At 50.3% G+C, this 24,154-nt stretch overlaps 1 protein-coding gene across 1 annotated transcript in view; it reads right to left on the reverse strand.

Annotated features, from left to right (window-relative positions):
* Positions 1 to 23,925, reverse strand: part of FSIP1 (fibrous sheath interacting protein 1) — a 59,500-nt gene extending 35,575 nt beyond the window's left edge. The window contains 11 exon segments of the mRNA XM_054162193.1: positions 1,760 to 1,893; positions 5,345 to 5,491; positions 8,547 to 8,654; positions 9,347 to 9,447; positions 13,008 to 13,100; positions 16,745 to 16,829; positions 17,810 to 17,982; positions 19,547 to 19,645; positions 20,629 to 20,704; positions 21,791 to 21,896; positions 23,825 to 23,925. Of these exon segments, the coding sequence (XP_054018168.1) occupies positions 1,760 to 1,893; positions 5,345 to 5,491; positions 8,547 to 8,654; positions 9,347 to 9,447; positions 13,008 to 13,100; positions 16,745 to 16,829; positions 17,810 to 17,982; positions 19,547 to 19,645; positions 20,629 to 20,704; positions 21,791 to 21,896; positions 23,825 to 23,925 (1,223 nt within the window).
* Between the last annotated feature and the right edge of the window lie 229 nt (positions 23,926 to 24,154).

Here is a 24,154-nt window from a genome sequence, read left to right on the forward strand (position 1 = left end):
AGCCCTGGAATGGGTTGTCCAGGGAGGTGGTTGAGGCCCCAGCCCTGGAGGTGTTTAAGCCCAGGCTGGATGAGGCTCTGGCCAGGCTGATCTAGTGTGGGGTGTCCCTGCCCATGGCAGGGGGGTTGGAACTAGATGATCCTTGTGGTCCCTTCCAACCCTGACTGACTCTATGATCTTCTCCAGTAGCAACTGTATTTTCCAGAAGGGAGAGCAGAAGTAGCAAGGCCACATGACTGCCAAAAGCAGCATCTGCTTTTGATGGCCACAAAGGGTACATTTTCTATGTGTTTGCCTTTACTGCTGGAAGGAAAAACCTTCCTTCATTTGGTGTTGAAGACTTCTTTATGCACAGTGGCAACCAAAGTGTCTCTCAGAGGACCTAATACACAAGTATTGCACATCCACATGCTATGATCTCCCAGCCATGCTGCAGAGCAGTAACTGCTGTGGAGATGCCCTGTAGAGGCCTTCCCAGGTGCTGTGCAGCAGGCAGCAGCAGCACTGGCCATGAGTCACAGTGGAGCAGAGTTCAGGCCCTGCCAGGTGCCACTGGAGCTACAAACACCCCAGCTGCAGGGCAAGGTGTGCTGTGCTGCATAGCTCTGCACGCCGTGCAGCACCAAGCAGCGCTGCCAGAGCCCAGGCAAGCCTTGGAGCTGGCCCACTGATATATAAAGCATCTGAGTGAGTCAGCAGCCTGCTGCAGACTCTCCTACGGTTCCCAGACACTTCCTCAGATTGTGTTTGCCTCGCCAGCAAGGTCAGCAGTGACCAAATCTGATGCAAAGGTCAATGAGTGGGAAATAGGACCATGCACAGACTTAGTTTGCCCATTAACCTATTCACTATACTGAAGTCCCACAGAATTCCCCCAGCTATTTGCCTCCCATCTCTGCAGTGTCTGACACAGGAAAGCAGAGTGTTAAACTGAAGGCCTGCTGTGGCACTGGGGAGAGCTGAGAGCTAAAGGCAGCCTTAGTGCAGTGACACCCGAGCGAACAGCCCTCGCTGCGGTCGCTGTCTCCAGCGTCTGAGGCCTTTGTTCCCAGACTCCATAGGTAGGTGCAATTCATTACCTGCTGTGCCCATTAGCCTTTTGGGTTGGGTTTGCTCTTTCTCCAGACCAAAGACTGGACTGCATGCAGTTGTATTCAAATGAGCTTTAAACCTGCTGGCTGTCTAACCACAGGGAGTGTGCAGTCCCAGCCCTGGCAGCACACACCAGACGGGGGCTGCACGGGAGATCTTCCACTGCAGTTATGCTGCTAGCTGCAGCACAAAGCTTTGGCCCCGCTGGAGATGGCTGGCTGAGGGTGATACAAGATAACCAGAACAGTGTCCTGGCTCTGATTACTGCCAAAGAAAGCTCGCTGCTGAATCAAGATCTCCACAAGCCAAAGGCAGGCTAGCTGGGTTTCTGGCCTGACACAGCCCTGTCCTGTGGGAATGACCTTATGGCCGCAGGAAAACCACCAGGAGCAGCTCCACGCGAGAGACACATTCTGCCACACACAGCCAGGGCAAATTGTTAGCAATGCATCAGGGGAAATACTGAAGAGAGAGCACTACCTGGGAAAGGCATGAAAGTCTTCATCCTTTTCCTTTCAGAGGCAAAAGATCAGCAGACAGGGGAGGAGGGGTGTGAGGAGCACTCCAGTCCGACCCGCTCAAAGCAGCATCCGCTGTGAGCTCAGCTCAAGTGCCTCAAGGCCTTGCCAAGCCGGGTGCAGGGCTGAAGCCCTGCGGGGCAGCGAGCTTCCTCTCCAGGGACTGCAGCTGCAGACCGATTGCTTTCAGGCGGTTTTGCTGGTCACGTTGCTCCTTATGGTCTCGCAGAACCTTTTCACCTGGAGCTGCCTCTGGGCCTCTCTTTGCATGAGCCAAGGACCCCTGGCAAAAGGAAGAGCGGGCAGAACTGAAACACGTCCTGGTCCGACAGCAGAGCCAGACTGTGCTCAGCAAGGGGCGAGTGCCACATGTGGCAAACACATCGCTCTCCTCGGGCACACTTCAACACAAAAGCTGAGCACCAGCCTGGACTTATTTCAGTCAAAGAATAATTCCCTTTGCATTTCAAGAGGAATTCCTTAGTCTCCAAAGCCAACCCTCTGATGCTTAAATTCTACTTCAACAGTAAAAACATACTGGCAATCAGGGAGACTGAATGAGGGGTTCAGAGCTTGCTCCTGATGAGAGAATCACAGAATCACCCAGGCTGGAAAGGACCTTCAAGATCATCCAGTCCAGCCTACCACCCAGCACCATCTGATCAACTAAACCATGGCACCAAGGGCCTCATCCAGGCTCTTCCTAAACACTTCAGGGATGGTGCCTCCACCACCTCCCTGGGCAGCACATTGCCATGGCCAGTCTCTGTCTGTGAAGAATTTCTTCCTCACATCCAGCCTAAACTGCAAAATTGTTTTAGAATCACAGAACTGTCAGGGCTGGAAGGGACCTCAAGGCTCAGCCAGCTCCAACCCCCTGCCATGGCCAGGGACACCTCACACTGCAGCAGGCTGCTCACAGCCACATCCAGCCTGGCTGCAAACACCTCCAGGCAGGAGGCTTCCACCACCTCCCTGGGCAGCCTGTGCCAGGCTCTCACCACCCCCATGGGGAACAACTTCTTCCTCACAGCCAATCTGAATCTCCCCATTTCTAGTTCTGCTCCATCCCCCCCAGTCCTATCCCTCCCTGACACCCTCAAAGTCCCTCACCTGCCCCATTTTCCCCCTTTTCCCCCTCAAACCCAGGGCACCTGGGCTCTGCTGGAGTCTCCTCCTACCCCAGCTGTGGCCACTTGGCCCTCCCCACCCACTCCCCTATTTAATCCCCCCAGGAAGGGCAGCAGCCCCAAGCTGAGCCCATCTGGGCTGAGGATCCTCCTCTCCTCCCTGGTGAGTGCCCCTGCTGCACACTGGGTGCTGGTGGTGGTGACTCCAAAGGCCGGGGGGCCTGCTGGCCCCCCGGTTGTTAGGGCCAACATTGATGACTGCTCCAGTCCCCTCCACGGGTGCTGGCTGGGGCTGCTGCCTGGGGCTGAGCTCCTCTGGGTGCTGTCTTGGCTGGTGAGGGTCTTGCCCCTGGCTCTGGGCTGGCTGCAGGAGTGGTGGAGATGGAGCAGGAGCTGTTCAGGCAGAGGATGTGATGCTAACTACAGTGCTGGGACCTGGAGGCCCCTGGGGTCTGCTCTCCTCATTCCATAAATCTCTGCTCTTGTGCCTCACTTACAGACCATTTCTCCCCCCTCACTGCCTCCCTTCAGAAACAAGGAAGGTAAGGAGGACAAAAGCAATAAAGCAGATCTAGAGAAGGCATTCACTTATCAATCATCTCTGACCAGGAAGCCTTCAGGGAGGGGGCAGGCTGGAAAGTAAGAATCACTTCTTCTGAATCACAAGACAAATGTCATAAAGAACAGGCAGGACAAGACTGCATCTCCTCCACTGTTATGTTTCATGGTGATAAATGCAGAGGGGGGAAAAAGTTCAAGCTGGCTTGGAAATCTCAGTCACACCTCTGTGCAGAAGGAATCCCTGAGACAGGGACATTGTGACAAGTGAATCCCTATCCTTCATACAGAACTAACCAGGTTGGAAAAGACCTTCAAGATTGAGGCCAACCTATCCCCCAGCACCATCTAATCAACTAACCCATGGCACTGAGTGCCTCATCCAGGCTCTTTTTATCCAGGGATGGTGACTCCACCACCTCCCTGGGCAGCACATTCCAATGGCCAATCTCTCTCTCTGTGAAGAACTTCTTCCTAACATCCAGCCTGACCCTCCTCTGGCACAGCTTGAGACTGTGTCCTCTCATTCTGTCAGTGTTGCCTGGGAGAAGAGACCAACCCCCACCTGGTTACAACCAGGCACTCCACCTCATCATCCTTGATTTCTAGTTCCATGCTGTCTAGAGCCTCCCTGATGTACAGGGCCACCCCTCCCCCCTTCTCCCTGGCCTGTCTCTCCTGAAGAGCCTGCAGCCATCAATTACAGTGCTCCAGCCATGGGAGTTGTCCCACCATGTCTCTGTGATGGCAACTACATCCTAACTCTCCTGCTGCAACGAGGCTTCCAGCTCCTCTTGTTTGTTACCCATGCTGTGTGCATTAGTGTCCAGGCACTTCAGCTGGGCTGCTGGTTTCACCCCTGGCTCCAGCTTACCACCCCCAGACAAACATTAACCGAGGGTAGCAACACTTAGATCATGAACAACATCTCACTGTCAGTGTTTCAAATGCTGCACAGCATTTTAGCACTTGTAGGCAGTGGAAGCCCAACTGAGATGAATAAAGATCTAAAAATCCTAGAAGACTGAAAGCAAACTGCTCAGGTATGGTACACAAGAGAGAAGAACTCAGGAGCAGCCAAAGCTGTAACAATCCTAATGCAAACCAGAAACACCCAGTATTGCAAACAGCTAAAGTTATCTGCTCCACTCCCTTTTCTCCAAACCTCTCTGAAGCAGCAAAATGCCACTCACTGGAAGGCACCAGTGCCACACAGTCTCCTGGGGCCACACAGCTGGCTGGCAGGTCAGCAGCCTGCTTCTGAGCATGGCTCCTGCCAAAACCATCTGGTTTGGAGAAGTGCAGCCCCAGAGCACAGGCTGTCAAGGTTCATGAACTTTCAGAACCTGTTCTCATTTGGAGCATTTCTTCAGCTCTAAACTGTTAACTATAGTTTGCTGCCATAACTGAAACCCTGGATGTTCTTCTGGCAAAAGAAACCAAATCAGGTATGAAAGCACTCTGCAGGTAACACACAGCAGTAACTCTCAGCCAAGCAGAGAGATACTACTCTTCCTTTAAACATCACCCCTGTTTCCTCTTCTTGGCAGGCAGTTTTCCAGCTTCCCAAGCTGGTAGCTGTACTCATCATGCAGTGTCTTGCACTGCATATGCTGCATCCAGCCACTTTCCTTAGCAGTGACTTGCCTGAAGCCTGGCTCCCAATGCTGCCATTAGAGAGCCTGTCCTCTGCTGAGAGAAGCAGCAATGAGGGCACCTACAGGCTTTAGAGTCAGCTGGGAAGGCAGCTGGAAAGCCACACTTCCATAGCTGCACAGTGGGAGGATTTGCTTTTGCTCTTTGGTTTGTGTGGAATGAACAAGGGTTAGAAGCCAGACAGTCCTTGAATTCTGTCCCACTGGAGGCAGTGACACAGGACTGCTGTAACCCAAGAGTTCACTCCCACAAGAGCACATACTTGAGAACAAACAGCAGGTGCCACAGAAGACTGCCCAAAGCACAGCCACAGAGCCATGCTGTAGTTGCATTTCCACATCACAACACACACTCAGACAGCTGCAGCTCGAGCTGTGCTCTGCAAAGTACCTGATAAAGGTGGCTGGGAAAAAGGCCAGGGGGACCCCCACCCGACAGCAGCACTTGCAGCTTTCTCTCTATCTCCTTCAGCTGATGAAACTCCATTGGGTCAGGTGTGTACCCTTCTCCTGATGCCAGCCAGCCACAGCCACTCTCCTGTGGAAAGACAGGAAACAGGTAATCCTTAGTCCCAAAGGAAAGGGTTTTAAAGGCAGCCCCACAGGTGTGGTTAGTTCTCAAACAAATCCTGCCTCAGGATCATCACAGGATGTTAGGGGCTGGAAGGGACCTCTGGAGATCATTGAGTCCAACCCCCGAAATACAACAATAAAATGCAAGTTTTCAACCAGCTCAGCATAAAGCTGAGCTCTGCTAGACACTGATGTCCCTAGGACACTCAAAGGCAGACACAGACACAGCAACTAGAGGCATACCTTTCTCCTGTGTAAATATAGAATCAGTAAGGTTGGAAGAGCCAAGCAGCAGCTTAAAGGGACGTGCAAACAGAGATGTAGCTCTTTTTAGAAAGCAGAGGCATCTCCATGCACTGCTCAAAGCTAACTAAACACTGAAGTGTGTGAACCTAAACAGTCTGCTGCTCTGATTTCCCTGTTTCTAGACAAGCACAAAGCCTGTGTCCTCAGCCACTCTCAAGCACTGCAACAAAATCGCTTTGCCCCCATGCCAGCTGGCCAGAGAGCCAGCAGGCAGCTCCCAACTTCCCCACTCATTCTTCTGAAGGGTAAACAACTCCCTCACTCAAATGCCCAAGAGAAGCCCCTGGGGTAGCTAACTCTGCATCTCACTGCACAGCCTCTTAGCCAAGTTAGTCAGACCTTTAAAACACTCTCATGCCATGCTTAGGACTGGTGGATCTATGCTGTGCCTATCACAACTCCTTCCATGGCTGCAGACCCTTGTGTTGTGGTTTCTGTAGTCATTCAGCTCATCCCAGCTCCCCTTTGAAGCAACAATTGCTTGTCATGGTCTGGCTGGTGCACTGATCTTGCTGTCCAGTGCTGCTGAGCAAATATCACTTTCTGATGCCACTGACAGGAAAATCAGTTGAGGAGTGTTGTGCTCCTTTGTGAGGTAGTGCAGAAGACAGGGGTGAAGGGGAAAGAGCCTGGCAGGCATAATCCACCAGTCCTAAGGCAGAAACCAGAAAGAACATGCTATAAGCTCAGGTTTGTAATGCTGCTGTTGAAATGGAGAAGCACAGCCCACAGACATGGCACTAGGACTGTCTTCAACACTACCCTAAATCACAGCTGCTGTGCCTTGCATCCCAGCACTCCCTGGCTGCACACTTCCTCTGGACACACCATCCTACAGCCCCAGGGAAGCCAGGCTGGCACTGGATCACATGCCTGTCCCCACCACAAGCACAGGCCAGGTACCACCTCAGAAGGACAGGGAGGATGTGACTGTGTTGCTGCTTGCTTTTCTTTTGCTGACAGAAAAGGGCCAGCACCTTGCCCTAGGACTTCAACATCTGCCTTGCAAGGGGCTCCTGTCCATCATTCTTTTGCAGCTTCCAGGTTAGTCCTCTGGCTATTCCAGCAGCCAAATGCACACCAGAGGAGGAAATATCAGCTTTCAATTGCAATACCACTGCTGTGAGGTCATCCCTGGCTCATCTCCTTTACCCTAAAGAACATTTGTTGCAGAAAGAAAAACAAAAAGCATACCCCTCGGACCTGCCATAAATCACCTCCACACTGCACAAAAGTCAGCTGTTTTGTGAGACAAAATCGGCTCCTCTGGTGCTTCCTCCTAGCAGTGTGATGGCACAGCTCCTAAGCCTGACCTGGCTCCAGGAGAGACACTCAGAATGTCTCTAGAAGATTGCTGGCTCTGTGGAAGCATCTGTTCAGGTGGGACTGTGGCCATCCCATGTGCTGCTACACTTGTGCCACGCCAGCCACTCCCTGGCAGACACCCAAGAGCACAGTGCAAGTGCACAGAACTACTCTAGAGCAGTCTGTGCTCCTTAGCTACAGCTCAGTGTCTAACCCCCTGCTCTCAGCACCCAAACTACTCCAGCAGTCAATGTACTTCAGGCTTAAATGGACTCACACATTCCCTTTTGTATTTTCAAGATAAACCTTGCTTGGAAAATAGACTTCTCTCCTGTCCCTGTTTGCTGAGCATTAACTCAGGACAATGCTTTTGTAACAGCACAGGCAGTGCTTGTCACTGTGCAACACCTGAACCAGATTACACCCCTGCAGCTTTGGCAATTAGATTAGCATGGCTATGGACTTCCAGAATATTCTAAATGCTCATCAAACAGTTTCAAAAGGGTTTGGCTGTCTGACACATTGAGTGGTGTGAGTCAGCTGAAGTTATCTGGTCCACATGAGACTGTACAGAGGAATTCATGCAGCACAGCCAGCTCTGCCTTGCTTGATAAGCTCCACGGCATGACTTGAGCCAGTGGAGCTGCAGCAGCCTTTTGGAAGCCAGAATGAAATAAGATGAAAGTGGCCCTCAGCTGGACAGTTACCTGGACCAGCCTGAAGCAGTGATTACTCATTAGCTGATAACTTCCTCATGGCCTGGGTTAGAAAGCAGCCACAGGAAATGCTTCACCCATAACCCAGTTCAAATGTGGGACAGGAAGAATCTGTCTCCAGACTAGACAGGTTTAAGTCACTGAGTATTAGCCTTTCTTTTATCCCACTTCAGCCTTTGTTTAGGGAGATGATCCAGTACAGACCAGACTGGCCCACAAGTTGCTGCTCCCATTCTTGTCCATTCTATCAAGATGTCCTGTGCCATGACCCATTTAATCTGACAGCAGCAGTGACATCCCTGTGGAGGAATGCCCACACCAATGACAGGTGCCCAGTACCAACACTGGACACGTTTGTCCACTGCCCTGATGCTTGGACTCTGGTGCCAAAGCAGGTAGGAACTGTGAGGCACCATTGGCATCAGCTGCTCTGCATAAATGCCTCTATGTTTCCTGAAGGCTTCCTCTACCCCTCTCTAACTTTAAAGTTCTGCTGTTTTTCTGAGGCCAGGCATGTCTGAGTGTGAGCACAATGAAGAAAGAGGCCCATGGCAATTTGTCCTTGGAGACACAGCCAGCTGGGTCTGACCAGCTTTTCTCTGCTTCATGGTAGGATTAAAACCAATTCAAGCTTTGAGTGATCACAGAAGTAAGCCAAACACAGCAGGGCAGTACAAACTAAAGCTGCCATACCTCAAGACCTTGCAGTTCAGTGCCCTCTTCTGTATCTCTCAATAGTTCAGTTAGCCTTTTCCTTTCATCCTCAAGCAGAACAACCTGGTTTCCTGAATCCTTTGCCAGCTGAAATGTTTACAGAAAGAAAAATAAACACATTTTAGCACTCCATCAGCTCAAGCAAAGCTTTTAAACTCTTTTAAACCATCCAAACCTTGCTTATTGCCATAGCACAAAGTATCACCCTGACACAAGTCTCTGGCAGCCTCCATATTATGAACTGATCATCTTTTGCCAGGCTTTGACCCAGAGGGGTGTGGACAATTGCATAGGATGAAAACATCATTACAGCCACTGGGTCACCACAGGAGCAAACCAAAAAGCAGAGAAAACCCCAACCACCACCACCACCATCTTCTGTAAACAGGGGCCCCAGCCAGGCTGCACACAAAACCCCAGCAGACCCCAGCAAACTGCAACACTTATCTAAGCTTAAGAATATCTTCCTTTAACTTCACATTCAAAGAAAGCTTTATGCAGTCTTTGCCCTCCAAACAAGCCATGTCCAGGCACTAACAGAACAATTCCATTTCCAGTTCTTTGGAGCCAGTCCACAGAAGCAGTATTATCCCCACCAGTAAGAGCATTAGAGGGCTCTTACTCTGCCATGAGCACACTTTGTAACAGCCAGCTTTTCTTCATTTATGCCTAATTAACTCCTAATGCTATGTGATAAAAGACTGTCCCCACAAGTACTTCAATGTTAACTAAGCAAAGTATGTCCCCAAATGTTCACGATTTCATGCTGTAATGCTTACCTCAGTGTCCTTTAGGATGAAGTCCTGGTTCGTTTTACTTTTACTCTGTGCTTTTTCTGCTTCCTGAAGGAATTCATCTTTTTCTAACTCACCTGGGTGATCTGAAGCTTGAGGAAGGAGAGTTGCTAAATGATGATCATTCCTTTTCTGACTCCAGGAGAGCACTAAGGGTGCACATTTCACAGGCTGGGTTCATTGTTACAGAAACAAAGTTGCCCTATGTAAAACATAACTACTGCCCAAATCTAAGGTAACTGTCAAGCTTTTGTTACAAGAGATCATTCCACGCTGCCAAAATCCTTTGGGGTTGCTCTCCTCAGCAGTGTCGGAGCTGGTGGCATTCCCTGGAAGCCTATGGCTCCTCATCAACACAAACCAGACAGTCACTGCTCTGGAAACCACACAGCCCTCTGGAGACAGGCCACATGCTTTTCCAGCTCAGCCAGCTGGAGAGCAGATGATATAGCTGATATCAAACTACACAAATGTTTGTTTAAAGACAGAACCCTTGGCAGAGCTGTGCAGCCCTTCACCAGCAGTGTTCAACAGCATCGCCCTGCCGTGCTCTTCAGCAGCCGCTCTCTCCCCAGCACACACACCCAGGCAGAGACCTGCTCCAGTCTGACAACAGCAACTCCTTTAGAGAATTCCTTTTATGACATTAAGTAGCAAGCCTCAGCCTACACAACCATCTAGGTCTCAAACTGCCTCAAAGGTAGGCCTGGTTCTTTTTGCTCCGCTGGAAAGTACAGAAGTGAAAATGAGTGAGCAGTGTGCCTGCAGAGGTTAACTGTTGAACGTGGTAGGGAACAGCAGATAGGCTCTGGAGGCCTACAGGAAAGGAGCAGATTGAATAGCAGACTCCCAAAGACATGGAATAGATTCCATGCATCCTTTTACACACTATGGACCCAAACAAAGTGGTGTTCTGCCCTATCAGACTTAGGCTCAAAGTGCAGCACACCTCAAAGGGCTGAGCTGCTGGATCTGCCCAAGAAACTCCTGTGACAATTCAGATGGACAGCTGTTTCCTGAGAGCTTCCCAAACTGCCTTTAGCATCACCAGGCAACATCTCTGCTCTGTTCAAGAACTGGGACAGAAGAGAAGCTGTCAATCAGTGATGCAAAACACACCAGCACCAACATAGCACGCAACACCTATGAAACACTGCTTTTGAGAGACATCTTTTTCTAAGTGTAGAATGAGCATTCTGAGAAGAAGCAACCCTAGAGAAGACCCCAGAATGTTCCAGTACAGAAGGGACAGCCCTGGATCCCTGGGACGAGAAATGCACTGGCCATTGCCACAGCTAAGTGAAAGAGAGCCTGCAACTCAGAGTACCTGGCACTGATGCCCCAGTGATCAGGGCTGGGCCCCAGCCTGTTCAATATCTTCATTGATGCTCTGGATGAGGGGATGGAGTCCATCATCAGTAAATTTGTGGATGACACCAAGCTGGGAGCAGGATTTGATCTGTTAGAGGGTAGGAGAGCTCTGCAGAGGGACCTTGCCAGGCTGGGCAGATGGGCAGAGGCCAACAGGACAGCATTCAACAACTCCAAGTGCCGGGTGCTGCACTTTGGCCACAGCAACCCCATGCAGTGCTACAGGCTGGGGTCAGAGTGGCTGAGAGCAGCCAGGCAGAGAAGGACCTGGGGGTGCTGGTTGATAGTAGGCTGAACATGAGCCTGCAGTGTGCCTAGGTGGCCAAGAAGACCAATGGCATCCTGGCCTGCATCAGGAACAGTGTGGCCAGCAGGAGCAGGGAGGTCATTCTGCCCCTGTACTCAGCACTGGTTAGGCCACACCTTGAGTCCTGTGTCCAGTTCTGGGCCCCTCAATTTAAAAAGGACATTGAGACACTTGAAGGTGTCCAGAGAAGGGCAATGAGGCTGGGGAGGGGTCTGGAGCACAGCCCTGTGAGGAGAGGCTGAGGGAGCTGGGGTTGCTTAGCCTGGAGAAGAGGAGGCTCAGGGGAGACCTTCTTGCTGTCTACAACTCCCTGAAGGGAGGTTGTAGCCAGGAGGAGTTCTCCCAGGCAACCAGCACCAGAACAAGAGGACACAGAGAGTAATTAGCCATTGGGATGTGCTGCCTAGGGAGGTGGTGGAGTCACCATCCCTGGAGGTGTTCAAGAGGGGACTGGATGTGGCACTGGAGCCATGGTTTAGTAGTCATGAGGTGTTGGGTGACAGGTTGGACTTGATGGTCTTTGAGGTCTTTTCCAACCTTGTTGATTCTATGATTCTGTGATTCTATGTTTTGGTTGATGTGGCACAAGGGTTTGTTACAAACCTTGATGAGATTGCTGAAGCCACATTCTGAAGCCAATGTACACATTCCTTTTCACAAGCTCCTCTTGCTCAGAGCCTGCCTTCAAAGCAACTACACCAATAAAACTTAGCAGTTCAGAAACCGTCCCCAAAGCCTCCCACAGAGCTTGCACACAAGCTGTAAGTGATCTGTTTCCTGTGTTCCCAAACCAGGAGAATGTGGAACATCTCCTAAGAGTGCAAGCAACAGCAGCTCCCACCTGTGCTCAGAAGTCAGTGCTGCCCTGAGCACTGGCATTAAAGCTGCCAGGGACGTTCCAGCACCACTCAGGATTTGGGAAGGTGGAAGCTACAGGTCAGGCTTCATTTCAAGGGAGGAATGAAGACAGAGAATAGGGAGTCAGAGACACCTAAAGGACAGCACTGCTCCAGCCCAGTGACATTTAATGACATGGCGTTAAGGTCACACAGTGCTGGACTGAGACAAGTGGGACATGCAGTCATGCTCTAAACAGCACAGAGGTTCTGTTGCCATCCACACTTCAGCCCTAAGGAATATCCATCTGTTATGTCCTTGTCATCTCCACCAGTCACCAGGAAGGCAGATTCCTCCTGCTTACATAGGATGGTAGATGACAAAGAGATGAACAACTGCAGCTGATAGCAAGGGCAGCTGAAGCTATTCTTACATCACAGCACATGTGAGGAGTTACTCAACCATGCAAACCTCAATGTCAAATAGGGAAGGACCAGAGGCACAAAAGCACAATCCCATTTATGTTGGAGTGTTGGGCACACTACAGCCATCTGAAAGCTCTACTCAGTGCCTGTAAACCAGTGATGTCTAAAGGAGTCAGCAGAGGTGCTGGATTGGCACAGGAAGTGCTTGATCCATACAAGCAAGGCAGCCTTTACTGTGATCAGCATAGCAAATCACAACATCAGCTGCCTGAAGATTCAGCTTTGTCACAACATCCATACAGTTTCTCCTGAAACCAAACCAAATACAGCACAGTTGAAGCTGCAGCTAGCTCCTTGAAAACAAGCCTGCTACTGAGGGCTACAGCAGCAGCCCATGTGCAAAGCACCTCCATGAGGAGCCAGGGATGCACTGCACCATGCATGGCTCGCCCCTGGGCACTGAAACAACAGCAATTAGGACCACGAACGGGAGAGTTTTCTTAGCATGTAGAACACAGCACTGCAAACAAGTCACAAGATAAATTATCCTCTTTTGCCACTTGTCAAAACAAAAAAGCACTGTGGCCACTGCACAAAGCAGCCCTGGCTGCATTGGCCTGGCCACGAAGGCCAAGGCTTCCCTCCCCACTGGCCCTGCTGGTTCACCACACCCAGAGACACAAAGCACACAGCCCCTCGAACTTACCTTGGTTATGCTTATGGCTGTCATCATCCCCTGGGCTGACTGGGGTGTGAAATACTGACCTACACACTTCATCTTCTTCAGCATGGGAGGCCTCTGCAAGGAATTGTTTGGGTCAGATTGATTTATGTTCAAAGGAGCTCTGGTTTGAGGTGTCTCATACTGTAAGGTCTCGCAAGAAAGCCAAAGACAAGTACTCAGCTGAATGCCATCACCAGCAGATTCCTCAAGGGCCTGTGGAAAGCTGCCAGGTGTGTCTCAGCACTAATGATGGCTGTGCTGCTGCTTTTATCCACTGCTGCACACACAGGACAAGTAAGTACAGTCTAGAAGGTACAGCCCAAGGCCCAAGTTCAAAAGCCTCTGCAGACACCATGTGCAAGCCAGCTAGAACTCTCAATACAGTCTCCAGGCTCTCACAGCTGGTGTCTGCCTGTGCCTGGATTATCAGGCTTCCCAGCTGCTTAGGTCCAGGGTATAGTCTAGAAAAAACATGCTGAAAGGTTCCAGCATGCAGCTTGTGCCACTGGAAGAGAAAACTTTGGTCATGGTACTGACATTTATCAGTGGGAAGTGCAAGGTAGAGCAGGAACAAGCAGCCTGTGCACTTCACACCTACAGACAAGGACCTGCAGTGCCAAGAACCACACAGAGCACACATGAAAAGTTTCCCACCAAGAGCAAAACAACCAACATGCTCTGGCAGCGAGCTCAGCTCAGAGGATGACTTTGTTACACACAGCACAGGGGCATTCAGTTAAGGCCATTCACTCCTGATCTGCATTTCTGCTGGGAGTGTCTGTATGAGAAGCTGGCACACACAAGTTATTAAGGATGATGCACGCAGACCATGTGTTTGATTTCACTGCCATCTTAAAAGCTGCAATTCACTAGCAATCCTGTATAGTATGTTTGTATAGCTCTTTGTCAAATTAAAGCTCTGGAAAGCCAAACAGCTGAAGTGCATTCCATTTCAGGGGCAGCTAGGGAAGCAGCAGGGACCTGGCAAGGCACCAGCGTGTCACGGAAAAGCCAAGGCAAAGACCGAGCTGGAGGGAGATTGTAAATCCAAACTCTGCAGAGCTTTGCCTCTGCAGCAGCCCAGAGCCCACACGATGCACAGGGGCTCTGCAGCACACAGCTGTCTCGGGAGCACCAGGAGCACGGACTCACAAGCCCGGGCGCTCGCTTCCCTGCCGGTTTTTTGCTGTACCCTGACATCTGCTGGAGGCTTTTCGGATCTCACCGGCACGAAATGCTGGGCTCTGCCTCACAACTCCCAACTCGAGCACAGCAAAGATACCTGGCAGCAATGCCGCCGTTACCATGCGGCAGCCTCCAACGCTCCAGCCGAGACTTTTGCTCAGCAGTAAGCACACAGACCTCAAGTCCCTCTTCTCTCCCCAGCAATAAAGCAGCCAGGATGCACCACAGCTCTGTTTCCTTGCCACAAGGTGCACAGCTGAGGGACAGGATGCAGAATGTGCACACAGCTGACACAGACCCAAGGACTCCAGCACCACGGCAGAACATTCCAACAGCAGCTTTTTGAAAACCCCTCTCAAGCAGTTTTGCCCTGGTCCAGACTTGAGAAAATCAGTCAGGTTTTGTGCCCCCTCCCTCCCAATGAAGAGGGTGTGAGCAGAATGTCCAGAGTTTGTTCAGTACCTCCCTCAGTAAGAGTCCAGCCACAGCAAGAAAAAGGACATTTTAAAACACCCAGTATTTTCTTTTTCCAGGTCCTTGCCAGCATGCACATCTGTGTGTTCTTGAGGAACACTGCCAGTCCTTCAGGAAGGGCTTCAGACACTTGCTTCAGGAGCCAGCAGAATTGTGTCCTGACTCAGCAACCAAGGCTGAGCCAACACAGAGAGCAGCATTTGTGAGGGGACATCAGAGGTATTCACTGCAGTCTTGAAGAGTCCCAGAACCTTCCCAGAACCTCTTTTGTTTGGGCCCAGCTCCCTCCTTGGCTTCTCACAGAGTACTGTATGGAAATTCTTGTGTGCAGCGAGGCCCACCCATAGCAAATGATTTCTGTTAGAGCCAACCAGTCCTTAACTCAGGAGAGCAGCATCTGCATACAAGGAGACCCAGGGGTTTCTTGACAGCAGGTGCTGCTCAGGGGATGCAAAATGGGCCAGGGTGTCTTAGAAAGAAACCACCCAAATAAAGCAGTGAAGGGAAAAAAACCACAAAAAACCCAGATACAACTTAAAGGTTGTGTGCAGTTTTGGCCCTTGGGATGTGCTGCCCAGGGAGGTGGTGGAGTCACCATCACTGGAGGTGTTTAGGAAGAGCCTGGATGGGGTGCTTGGTGCCATGCTTTAGTTGATTAGATGGTGCTGGGTGACAGGTTGGACTTGAGGATCTGAAAGGTCTTTTCCAACCTGGTCTGATCTATTCTTTCTTGTCATGGACCACATTTCTCTCCTTAATATTTGTTCCCTTGTCCTTCAGTACTTATTTATCTACCTTCCATGGAGCAGTAGAATTTGGTGGCTAAATGCTGCTTCAGCTGAAGTGAGTTTTACTGGGAGGGTAAAATGCAAACGTTTGTTCCTAGCAGTGTGCTCATTTCCCCTGTGGATGTGTTTTGTCTTCATTGTCATGTGATGAAACTCAGAGCTCCTGGTCCTTCCTTCCTGAGCATAGTCTGCTATCACCCTGTGCCATGCCTTCAGTTCCTAACACTGCCACCTAGGCTACATTTTCTTCCCCAGAATCCTCAGGAAGAAAGCCAGTAGAAAACCTAAGCTGAACCTGAAACATCACACCTCTCCCTTACAGCCAGTCACACTCTGTTATTTGCTGAGCCCTTTCATTCATTCTTTCTCACCTTCAGAATCCTAAATGCTTTTGGAAGTGGACTGAATGTACAATCAGTAAAAAATGTGGTGTCAACGACCCATCCTTTCTTCTGGAGCATGTTCTAAGACCTGGGCTGCACACCCTCCTGTACTGACTTCCAACACACAACCAGCATCAGCATTTGGTTCCAGTCTCTTGGTGTTTCTGTTGACAGTTCCTAAAAAGACTCAGCCCTGTCACATTGTGAGCTGCTCACCATGACTCTGCTGCTGCTTCCTTCTCACTCTCTCCCACAGCCACGTGAAAATTTTCTCCCAAGTACATGTGTGGCAGCCCCACATTCCCACAGCTCCTAAGTAACACTTTCAAGCCTGGAATTTTTCAGCTCCCTGCTCCCCCTGCACCAAGGACTGCAGCCTGGTGAACTCTCTATCACCAGTAACAGCACATCAGCACCTTCATCATTTTCTTTACCAAAGCAGTTCTGCATTCCTTGCTTATTACCAAGATGCTCCAAAATGGTGAATACATCAGAGTTTTTCAGCAGGTTTCTACTCTTCCCCTGTACCTGCTATCACTAACTTATCGGTGTCATCACTTGTGCACCCCTTCTGCAATCATCTGTTTGCCATCAACTGGAAGCATGCAAGCTTTACTCAGGCTGGATCTCTACCCTTCCAGAGCAGCCAGTGCTTTGAGAAAAAGCAGATTCCATCAACAAAATTCATCCTAAAGAACATCTACATTTGTGAGAATGCAGACATCAGCTCAGCTCAGTTTCAAACATGCCCTTGACCTACTTTTACAGGCTGCTACTATTGTTTATTACTATTCTTTGGATGCTTTTTATTTTCTTTTACAGAAAATGATGACTCTTCATCAAAACCCAGGATAATTATCACAGGGTTTTACTTCTCTTTCTTACTTACCAGCTGTATCCTGCCACGATGAGCTCAAAGCTAAGAACAGTTTTGTGTTCTCCATCTCCTCATGGCCTCCAGTGCTTCTGAGGGACTGCTCCAGAGGAACAAAGCACAAATGCACAGACAGAAGTGCTGATTTACTTTGAAGTAAATACTTTAGAATAGAATAGAATAGACCAGACCAGCTTGGAAGAGCCCTTCAAGATCATCGAGTCCAACCTATTATCCAACACCACCTAATCAACTAAACCATGGCACCAAGCACCCTACCAAGTCTCCAAGTTTTACAGCACAACACATTGTCTGCTTCCCAGTTCTTATCTAAAACATTTCTTGTCCTTACTGCTTTGTTCTCTTCTTGAGGCTAGCTGAACATCTGCAGTTACAGTAAAGGTGTGGTGGAACTTCAGAGTCTCTGCCATATGTTGTCTCTAACATGGAGACACATCTCACAGGACAAAGAAGTTGGGTAATGCTTCCGTGGCTCTGGATCCAAATGCACGGCCATGGGGTTTGTGTATGTGTATCCAAGAGAACTGTGCAGCACTTAGAGGAAACACTCATGTTTTAAAGCTTAAAGCAGCATTTCAGTGATAGAGACCAGGAGAGGAACAATGTGCAGGACTTTGCTGTACCACTCTTATGCTTTCTTCAGGAGGCAACTCGAATTTCTTCACTGGTGGACAGCACTGAAGTAAGACGAGCCTTAGAATGGTGACCCCAGAGCAGAACAAACAGTTGTAGGTCTGGGTTCACAGACATGACCTCTTGTCCTACCTTCTCACATCTGCAGGCAGTGATCTCAAGCACAGGACTGTGCTAGGAAACCCCACTTGGGCAGCTGGGTAGTTGGCTGCTGGTGAGAGAAACTTTTAAGCACCACAGCCTTCTTTCAAAGTCTGCCTAGGCAATAGATACTAAGACTCATTCAGAGTTACTGTTTAAGATCCATTTCTTCACTTGAACCAGCCAAGTGTGAGTTATTTAAACTCCCTGTCTGTGCAGTGCATAAACTCTGTGGGACAGCACTCAAGGCAGACTGTTAGCAAAAGAAGAAGAACATTCTCCAACCTGAAGTTCTTCCCAGAGCTTTGCTCTCATCTCTTTGCCTTGCTTTTTAATTGCTCTCTCCTTCAGATGTTTTTTTGCCAGTATTGTGTCAAGTTTATTCATTCTCCTTATAGCTGCTTGAATCAGAGGATCTGCATCTGTCTCTCCAGAATATTCCAGGCTGGAAGAGTTTGCTGTAGAACAGTTTTTAAAGTTACTGTTAGCTTAAAGCATTTCAGCTTACAAAGGCAGTACAAATAACAACCACAGACCAGAGTGCAATTATTATCAGGCACAGATGGCATCTTAATTTCCCAAAGCCCTTGGAACAGAACCCTGACTCAAACGCTGAGCTGCAGCAATGTGATGCAGGGGGTGGAGGAGGAAGAGCCCCAGCACTCTGAACAAGTGATGTGATTCAGATTTATAATGGAAGAGTCTGCACAGCAAAAATCACAGACAGGCTTGAAAATCAGAGCCATTTCTTCAACCAGCTTTGGAGTGTCACTCACTGGAATGAGTAGCTCTGGGGTGAAGGGAGACTCTGCACTATCTCTGCTTCTAGATGTTACAGAGGTGTCCATCTTGTGCCAGCCAGAACAGATTCTGGTACTGGTTCTAGACAAATGTTGTTCTGAAAACAGACATGGGGAGGTATGATGGAGAGTGTCATTACTGAACTGAACAGATGTCTCTATTGTCTTTTCTCCCTAAACATACAGATTATGATTTCTGATCACTTTTAGCTTTCCCCCTTCTTGTAGTACCCTTGTGCTCTGCCCTCTTTGATGGTCAAACTTAGCAGAGGAAACACTGTCCCTAGCCCACAGACTTCCATGTTTGGAGTCCTGTAATGCCTGTTCCTTTTCTAAGCTTTACACAACCACTGGCCCCAAGCATTCACTGCTATATCCTGGTCAACTTCATGCCACGGAAAGACATGAGTGACACAACAAAGGGAGAACTGTAAGAATCTAACTGAACTCCAGGGGAGCCCCAGGGACAGAACATTAAATACAGCACACTTATTTTGGTTGGCTTGAACCCACTACGTGGTCCTGAACCCCAAACTAGTGAGTGAAGCTTTGAGTTGAGCTCTCTCCAATTTCTGTTCTGAAGAGACCAGTGTTATGTCAGATAGCAGCACTGCTGCCCTAGGTACAGTCACAGGTGCTGCTACATACATTTCTAAACCTTGGCCACTATGATGCAAATAAAGAAAGTGATCATCCCTTTATAAAATAATCTGGAAATAAAGAACTCACCCAGCACTTCTCAGCCACCACCATCCACAGACATTTTCACTTTGAGGATTTCTTTGGAACTGTGTAACACACACACAAGAACACTGCAGCCCCAGACTCTCCATAAGCATTCACAGGATAACCCCAAAGTTCTATGGCACAGCTCACATTCTACCACATGCAAAATCACCCCTGCCCCTGCATGTCACCCCTGCAAAGTCACCCCTGCCCCTGCATGTCACCCCTGCAAAGTCACCCCTGCCCCTGCATGTCACCCCTGCCCCTGCAAAGTCACCCCTGCCCCTGCATGTCACCCCTGCAAAGTCACCCCTGCCCCTGCAAAGTCGCCCCTGCCCCTGCATGTCACCCCTGCAAAGTCACCCCTGCCCCTGCATGTCACCCCTGCAAAGTCACCCCTGCCCCTGCAAAGTCACCCCTGCCCCTGCATGTCACCCCTGCCCCTGCAAAGTCACCCCTGCCCCTGCATGTCACCCCTGCCCCTGCAAAGTCATACCTGCTCCTGCACTGCTCAGGTCTCCTTGGGGAAGCTCACACAGTTCAGAAGTCTGTGTTTCAGTGTTGTCATCTCCAGAATCTGAATTGGAAATACACCCTGGAAAACACAAGGAAAAGCCTTTCACCACACAATAGATGGGAAATAACCTTTTAAAGATACTGTTGGACAGCTAGCAATAAAGAGACCAAACCAGATTGTTGTCAGGGATCACTACAGAGCCTCTGCAGGGGATTATCATTTAAGATAGGTACCAGTAGACTGGGACTTAGATAAAAGCAGGAGCAGGAGTTGAATTTCCTCTGATCCCAATTCAGTCATGCAATCTTAGCTGAACTTGAAGGAGGTATCCAAACTTCCTGCTCCACGTACTGGCCCCTGTTCCCCTGTGTTTAAATGGCAAGAAGCTCAAGCAAGTTAATTGATCACCATTTCCAGAACACCAGAAGAATGCCAGCTGAGCACTCTCTCAGTCAAACCAGATCCTGTGTGTTTCAAGGGCTGTCAGTACCAGCACTGCTCACCTGCTCAGTACTGTCACTTACAAATACATCTTAGCCTTTCATAAATACTATGACCAGCATCAGTTCCCATGTGTTGGCTGGAGGCCCATTACCAGGCTTCCTAAGAGATGCTCATGGGCTCTGGGAAGTCTGAGCCCTTACTGCAAACATTGCAGCATGGCTCCAAGGAACAGCTGCAGCCAGTTTCTCCTGACCCTTTAGACACCAGCAGGGTGCAGGTCACAGCTCAGATGCCACCAGACAAATGCTGTAGTGGTAACACATTTCTTTCAAAGATGGAATTAAACTAGTGAAGAGAACTGAAAGTATGAATTCTGACAGCTCCTCCTCTTCTGGAATGTTACCTGTTTGCACCCTCTTTTGCCTTCACCCCTGGAATGCCACCCAAACTATACAAACACCTTTGGCCTCGCCACAACACAGGAAGGCTTCAGTCACTGGCACCTGACAGCTCGCTGGGGCTGAGGGCACGCTTCTGAAGAGAGAAGGCCGTGCTCTCCACTGTGGCTTGCTGCTCCGCTCTCCCTTCCTGGGGATCAGCCTGCATTCTGTCGTCACCTTTGCTTCCTTCTGCACAGCAGCCTTCCAAAACGCCTCTCTGGTGACCACCAGCCAAGCTGGCAGGTGAAGCAAACTCTGAAATGCAAAGTAATTACTACCATGAAACAGGTGAGGAAAAGACCAGCACAATAACCAGACACTGCCACAGGGGCTACCGACGACTGTGTGCAAGACAGCAGAGGACCACCTGGGGATGTGATTCAGAGCTGTGTTTCCAGCTGTCACAGTGATTCTCAAGCTTCTCATTCCACAGGCTGCCAGGCTAGGAAGCGATTCCAAAGGCTGGTGTCACTGTTGCTGCAGCAGAGGGCAGACAGTTAGGAGCCTGTGTGTGCAGCAGCTGGCAGTGTGGGTGCTGTGCTGCAGGCAGCACCCCGATCTCCTGCCCGAACTCTACAGGGGTTTCTATAAAAAAGAACTGACCACTTCAGCAAAGCCTCTGGGGATGGTCTCATTCCACAATACAGCTGGGCTAATCTAAGTCAGTCAGTCCACATTCCCAAGCCCCAGTTCCTGCATCCCAACCACCACATCACACATCCCACTCCCAAAGCTGAGTTCATCCCTCATCTCTGAGGACGGCTGACCGCCTGCTCCTGATGGGCGTTGTGGGAGCCCTGGAGCTGGCAGACTGCTTGGAATACTATGACAGGTTCTTTTTTATTTACACTTGATTCAAACACATCTTGAACCCTGCAGTGAAAAATGCAACTTGTGAGGATTGTGCAAATGCTCTCTTCTAACAAGCAACACAATTTTCTTCCAAATGAAAAGCAGCAATGGGATGGAATTGAAATGGTGCACAGAGTGGCTCATGCCTCACCAGCCTGCAGCTGTGTACCTGCACAGTGCTGCCAGCATGCCAAGCAGGTTTCCTAAGAGAGCTTATTTAATACTCTGATTAAATACAAGGAGGAAGACAATGGGGTTCCAAGCTGTAGTGCCAAGGAGCTCTTTTTGTGTCCAATACAGATGCAAATAAATACACTTAAACATCACTTCATGGGTGCATAAGGAGCAGCCCACACTGGTCAGTTCATACACAGCCCCCCTAGCATACCTCTATGAAGATAAAAGGAGCAGAATCCTATTTCTTTGCCATTCTACTAAGAAAAATCAGGGCCAAGTTTTCTAACCCACTGAAGGTGCCCAGAATAACCTTTGGTGAGCAAAGCCCTGGTGTTAACTACTCCACAGCATTTAATGTGCAGCTAAGATAAGCTTCTAAGCTCGATGCAGGCCTTGACATTTGATCCAAGCTCCCTCTCGTAACATCCGTTGTGACCCAAAATTGGGGGGTAAAACCCAAACCAAACCTCAACCTTTCAAGCTACCAGTTTGGCATCAAAGCAACACAACCCCAGGCATGCTTCAGCTACAAACCAATTTAGAATACATAGAATACATAGAATACACAGAATAAACCAGGTTGGAAGAGACCTTCAAGATCACCGCGTCCAACCCATCAACCAATCCAACACCGCCCAAACAACTAACCCACGGCACCAAGCACCCCAGCAAGTCTCCTCCTGAACACCTCCAGTGATGGCGACTCCACCACCTCCCCAGGCAGCCCATTCCAATGTGCAATCACTCTTTCTGTGTAGAACTTCTTCCTAACATCCAACCTAAACCTCCCCTGGCACAGCCTGAGACTGTGTCCTCTTGTTCTGGTACTGGCTGCCTGGGAGAAGAGACCAACATCCGTCTGTCTACAACCTCCCTTCAGGTAGTTGTAGAGAGTAATAAGGTCACCCCTGAGTCTCCTCTTCTCCAGGCTAAGCAACCCCAGCTCCCTCAGCCTCTCCTCACAGGGCTGTGTTCCAAACCCCTCACCAACTTTGTTGCCCTTCTCTGGACTCGTTCCAGCAAGTCAACCTCCTTCCTAACCTGAGGGGCCCAGAACTGGACACAGGACTCAAGGTGCAGCCTAACCAGTGCAGTGTACAGGGGCAGAATGACCTCCCTGCTCCTGCTGGCCACACTGTTCCTGATGCAGGCCAGGATGCCATTGGCCCTCTTAGCTGCCTGGGCACACTGCAGGCTCATGTTCAGCCTACCATCAACCAGCACCCCCAGGTCCCTCTCAGCCTGACTGCTCTCCAGCCACTCCGACCCCAGCCTGTAGCTCTGCATGGGGTTGCTGTGGCCAATGTGCAGAACCTGGCACTTGGATGTGTTCAATCTCCTGCCCTTGGACTCTGCCCATCTGCCCAGCCTGTCGAGGTCCCTCTGCAGAGCCTCTCTACCCTCCAGCAGATCAACTCCTGCCCCCAGCTTGGTGTTGTCAGCAAATTTACTGATGATGGACTCGATGCCCTCGTCCAGATCATCAATAAAGATGTTAAAGAGCATGGGGCCCAGCACTGATCCCTGGGGCACACCACTGGTGCCTGGCTGCCAGCTGGCTGTGGCACCATTCACCACCACTCTCTGGGCTCAGCCTCCAGCCAGTTCCTAACCCATCGCAGTGTGCTCCCATCCAAGCCAGGGGCTGACAGCTTGGCCAGGAGTTTGCTGTGGGGGATGGTGTCAAAGGCCTTGCTGAGGTCCAGGTAGACTACATCCACAGCCTGCCCCACATCCACCAGGCAGTCACCTGGGCATAGAAGGAGATCAGGTTGGTCAGGCAGGACCTGCCCTTCCTAAACCCATGCTGGCTGGGCCTGATCCCTTGGCCATCCTGTAAGTGCTGTGTGAATGCACTCAGGATTTCAAACTCTTTCTAGCAGTTCAGTGTGGGGAGGTCTTCCCAGCACGGCCCAGCTTGCCCCTCCAGCAGCCACCCATGAATGTACTTACAAATGTCCATCACCAAGCCACTCAAAGCATCCCAGAGTGCTTGCTGTCCCGGAAACTTTGGATGGCTTGGATCTTCAAAGTAATCAGACAGCAACCAAAGCGTCTCGGCCCTGCCCTTTGGTGTTGGATTGGTTTCCTCTCTTTTTAAAACCATGGGGCTGGCACAATTACCATCAACAAAAGAATGAGAGCCTTTCGAATATATGAAAGAAAGCAGCCAAAACCTTTTTCCATTGGGGCGCTCTAAACGAGGGGAGGTCCCAAATCCAGCCCCAGTCCCAGTTCAGTGCTGAGTTTACCCCACACATGTCCAGGGCTGTCTGAACCCACAGGATCCGGGCGCCTGCACTGGTGAGGCTCAGGGGCCCAGGGGAACTCTCCCTTCCAGTACGAGACACCACTGCCCGGCGGGCAGGCCCAGCACGGGCGAGTGAGCAGGAGAAGGTTCTTCTGGGGCCCATCTCCAGGCCGCTGCCGCCGGCGGCTGTGCATCGTCTCCAGGGCACTCTAAGAGCCTCTTCTGCTTTCCCGGGGCGGGTGGCGAAGCAACCCCGAACCACCCACAGTGACATAAACCAGGGGCTCCGGGACAAAACCCCAAACGCACAACCATCTCACGGGGGGTGCCACAGGCAGGCGGGGAGCCCTGAGGGGCAGACCTGACGGGATCGCTGCGGCGGCGCTGCGGCTCCGACAGCCCCGCCGGAGACAGGGGTCGAGC

The sequence above is a fragment of the Dryobates pubescens genome, chromosome 5, assembly GCF_014839835.1.
Source record: "Dryobates pubescens isolate bDryPub1 chromosome 5, bDryPub1.pri, whole genome shotgun sequence".
Classification (NCBI taxonomy): domain Eukaryota; kingdom Metazoa; phylum Chordata; class Aves; order Piciformes; family Picidae; genus Dryobates; species Dryobates pubescens.